At 44.9% G+C, this 4,522-nt stretch overlaps 1 protein-coding gene across 1 annotated transcript in view; it reads right to left on the reverse strand.

Moving 5' to 3' along the window:
* The window catches only part of LOC119327863 (diacylglycerol kinase 5-like), a 54,453-nt gene extending 50,046 nt beyond the window's left edge, over nt 1-4,407 (reverse strand). The window contains exons 1-6 of the mRNA XM_037600938.1: nt 4,207-4,407; nt 2,946-3,162; nt 2,758-2,880; nt 2,538-2,666; nt 2,078-2,163; nt 1,761-1,884 (exon numbers count right to left, since the gene is read on the reverse strand). Of these exons, the coding sequence (XP_037456835.1) occupies nt 1,761-1,884; nt 2,078-2,163; nt 2,538-2,666; nt 2,758-2,880; nt 2,946-3,161 (678 nt within the window). The 5' untranslated portion in view covers nt 3,162; nt 4,207-4,407. The remainder of the gene's footprint in view (nt 1-1,760; nt 1,885-2,077; nt 2,164-2,537; nt 2,667-2,757; nt 2,881-2,945; nt 3,163-4,206) is intronic.
* Between the last annotated feature and the right edge of the window lie 115 nt (nt 4,408-4,522).

The raw sequence follows: 4,522 nt of genomic DNA on the forward strand, positions 1-4,522 counted from the left end.
TGCTCGCTGGAGGTTCTCCAGTCGAGTGCGCTCGGCCAAGTTTGCCAGGCGCGCGTCTTCCAAGGCACGAACCTCAAGGGTTTCTCCAACGATAGGAGTGTGCAGTGCATCCATGTTCAGGCGGCGAAGTTCTTCTCTCTGCAGCCACGTGAAAGGCTCGGGAAGATATTCCTCATGGGGACGCGACGGGTCGCCTCCACCCGCGCCTCCGTCGGTGCGGGGAAAACCGGGAGGACTGGGCGGTCCATCGACCATCAGAACCTCCGCCGCCGAATCGCTGTTGTCGCACTCGGATGCGGTCTCTACAGAGCCAGTCGAACAGGCCGTAGAGGGATTCGTCGGGCTCGATCGCCGCGACTTGAGGGGTGGCCGACTGGCGTGCCACCGCGTGTCTCACCCACCGCTGAAGTCTCGACCGACCAAAGCGCTTGCACCGGCGGGAAACAGGGAGGGAGGACAACACAGGAGCCGACTAGTAAGGGGTCGACGGTTGCCGCAGGAGAACGCCGTGGACGCACGCGCTAAAGTGTGTTGCCCCGCGGACAGGGAGTGCGTCCACGTCGAGCGGAGCCTCCTGAAGCCAAGCGGAGTCGTCGGCGATGAACGTGAGCGCGCCGAGACGGATCTCGTGGCCCTCCACCAAAACTCCGCCGAAAACCATGATGATTCGGGTCGAAAAAGATCGCAACTCCTCCAACAAAACGCTAAAACACCCGCCCCACGGTGGGCGCCAACTGTCGTGGTTCTAAGTCTGACAGTAGTGTAGGGGGGTAAGTATGGAGAGGCAAGATCTTAGCTATTGAGAAGTTGTAAGCACGCAAGGTTTACGAGTTCAGGCCCTTCTCGGAGGAAGTAATAGCCCTACGTCTCGGAGCCCGGAGGCGGTCGACTGGATTATGCGTGTATGAATTACAGGGGTGCGAACCCTTGTCACGGAGGAGGGGGGTGGCTTATATAGAATCCGCCAGGACCCCAGCCAGCCCACGTTACAAAGGGTTCAATGTACATTAAGGCAGGGCGTTACTGGTAACGCTAGTAATAAAGTGTTATGATGACCATAAAAGCTACTTAATAACCGACAGTTAGCATGCGGAGTGCCTTTAGGTCTCCTGACTGTCGAGTGGCTTGGTCTTGGTCGAGTGGTTGCTTCTTGGTCGAGTATCTTCGAGTCTGTCGAGTGGAACACCTCCAAGTCGATTGAAAGATGATTTCTTCTGGAGATGTCCTTGGGTAGGTCAGTTTGGACAGGTCCATGCCCCTACCCTAGGTACATAGCTTCATCAGGGGGGGGGGGGTGTTAGAGTTATATTAAGTGATGTCTTTTGGCCTTTTGCATTCTAGTCTCTTGGCATCCTCTTGTAGCCTTTTGGCATCCTCATATATGTGTATATATGTTGGGGTTGGCCTCCTAATAATATAAGTTGCTATTCTCAACAGCTACTACAGTTCAGAGATTCTCTTGCAGTGAAGAGATGCTGTCTCGGTGTGTTGATATTGCTACTATAGTTCAGAGATTCTCTTGCGGTGAAGAGATGTTGTCTCGGGGTGTTGCGTGGGTTGTTCCCTTCATATATGGTATAGTATATGTTTCCTTCCGTGTTGGGCAACGATCCTTGAATTACATGAAGTGGTGGTGAGATAACACTGTGGTTTTAGACCAAAAGTGTGCTAATTCAGAAGAATGTGCATCAACATGTGACATCATTACTTGGCCCACGCCCAAACGTGTGACGTCATTACTTGCATAAATACATGCTTACCACATCGTGGGAGTCACCGCTTGACACACGGTGGAACGCATGAAGTGAATGAGGCAACTCTAAGGGAGCAATGGGTTCACACGGACCTTCTTTTGGAGCTTTCATCCTCAAAATTAGATGCCAGCTGAAACATTAAAGTGGGCTTCAGATTAGTACCTTGCGCATGCATGAAATACACATATGAAGCATGAGGAGATAAAATTAGCACTGAAGCATATACGTTGTTGTTAATGTTGACAAGGTAACCATTTTAAAAATCTTTCGAGCAAGCCTTACATGCATCAAATAAATTGAATAAGAAAATATTAAAGCGGCACCTATCAATTTTAATCTCTTTTGCATGCTTCACAAGCCCAAGGAATATTTTTACAGCCTCTTGATCTGTAGAAGGATTCTTCTTTCCCTGCGATGTAGAATTCAGGATAAGTAATAATACTTCCCTACATACAGAAGTGTGAAAGAAAGAGCTAAATTTGTCAGCCGATAGCATTGGCATCCAACCTGCAAGAAACCAACAGACATTAAAGAACTTCTACATGTACCGCAGTTTAAAGTTTAAACCAAATAAAACAGTAAAACATAACGGCTTCACGCCATGCACAGTACTAGTTCATGCATTGGCACAGACTTCAGTTGAATCACCTCTTTTCTGCTACCTTTCACCATGGAGAATAAAGAAACATGATTTGGCTTTTAATGGTTGGAGCAAACTTGAGGCATAAAAAATGAATGAAATTTGTTTTACATGCATACTGTACACACTAGTTGATCACCTACCCATCCAAATGAAAATGGAAGGTTGTTTCCAGTTCCCAGAGGTACGGTGGCAATTGGAGGTGGGTGGGAAAGCTTAAGATCACTGACGACCCCAAGCAACCAACTCGCTGTACCATCGCCACCTGCAACCTATCCAAATCTATTCAGTCAAGAGCATGAAATGGAAAGCCAAGAAAGGCATCATCTTCGCATAATATAACTTGAAGATGGTATCACTTACAATTAATCTCATAGTCCTCCAAATTTGAACGGCAAGAATGTCACCTTCAATCTTGAGCCTTTCAACATTCACATATAAACGGTGCAGAACCTTATCCGGAGTCTCTTCTGAGAGATCAATAACCTGAAAAAGAACTCGGTGGCTCTGACAACAATTCCAAATTCAAAATCCAAAGACAGAATAAGTACCTGTGCTTCACTCAGAAGTTCACGGTATGTTTTGATCAAACTACTTCCAAGTTGACCGCCAGATTTAGAATTGATGAACACTATTACAGGACACTGTGGAGCATGATCAACAAGTACTTGTTGGGCATCTGGTCTCAAGACGTAATCTGGAATGCGGTACTCCTCCAAAGGCCCACATGGCTTCAAATCTCTAGGGGTTTCTATCTCCTCTTCCATCCTGCAGAATAGGTGCACACATTTTAATGGTTTAGTTTAACTCAGCAAACTACAATGTCAATGTATAATGATATTTGTTGTATTTAGCATCACATAGAAAACGAATCAAACATATTGACGTCGAAGAGGGTAAATAAAACCCCAAGGGCATAATGAAAAGGGGAATTGAGTTAACCATGAAATAAAAACCTAGGTAAGGCCTTAAATTATCCGCGATCATGAGATTTATGTTTCTTTAGTTCCTCCAAAAGAATAGGAAATTTCAATATTATGTAAGAATTAGAAATCCACTAGATCTTATATTATGTAAGAATTAGCAATCAACCAGAACTATATTGATATAAGAAACATGAGTGTGGGAGATCTGGAGCATTTCGGTCTTCCATCTTCCTAATCTTCAAGTATCACGTAAGATTATAATCCTAAAACTCCCTCCATAAACTAATATAAGAGCGTTTAGAATACTTAAATAATAATCTAAACGCTCTTATATTAGTTTACAAAGGGAGTATCATATAATAATTAAAAATCATAAGAGGGGGACATTCCACCCTTTTTCTTAGGAAAAGCATAAATAATATGCAGCAAGATATGCAATAATCTTGTCACAACATTGCAGATGAAGATAACCCATTTAACATGCAGATAACAATCGGTGCTTCAAAATGAAAATATGCAATTCTGATTGTTGCTAGAGTGTAGTGTATTTAACGTTGGTTTTTGTACGATCGTTCCATAAATCAATAATAATACAGCCTTAACCTGTGTATACAAAAGAAGCCAAAACTAGGCTGCAACTTGTTGGTTTACCTGATTAATTAACATGTGTAATCAACGCGCCCGGACCTCAAGAACAAAAATAATAACCATTTTTTCTCAAGAACACGGATGCATGCATGCATCTATCACTGCGAAATCACTCACCAAACGGCTATACAGAAGGTATTCTGATCACCAAGGTGCTCGCTAAACAGGGAAATCCCGAATCATGATGCCTAGATAAGAGTAATTTAGCGCGCGCCGCGTCGGCCGTGTGATTGCGTACCTGAGATCCCGAGGTGCGCCCTGTACGGACTCCGCGCGGCCGAGATCTAGGGCGTGTGTGGTTGATCCGATGCTCCGATTTGGAGGGGAATGAATTGGAGCAGGACGAGTGGTATGGTGGGAGAGCGATGAAGAGGGAGGATCGGAGGCGCTCCCGTTCTGGATTCACCCGCTCTTTCTCAATCGTTTTGGGCCAACCTGTGTACTGTTCCTTGCTCCAAAAATACACACAGAAGAAATATTTCCAGTCAAGATATAAATAAAGCCAAACCAAATATAGGGTGATTCCTAGCACACCTAACAAATACTACAATGCA

This window comes from Triticum dicoccoides, chromosome 7A (genome assembly GCF_002162155.2).
Source record: "Triticum dicoccoides isolate Atlit2015 ecotype Zavitan chromosome 7A, WEW_v2.0, whole genome shotgun sequence".
NCBI lineage: Eukaryota > Viridiplantae > Streptophyta > Magnoliopsida > Poales > Poaceae > Triticum > Triticum dicoccoides.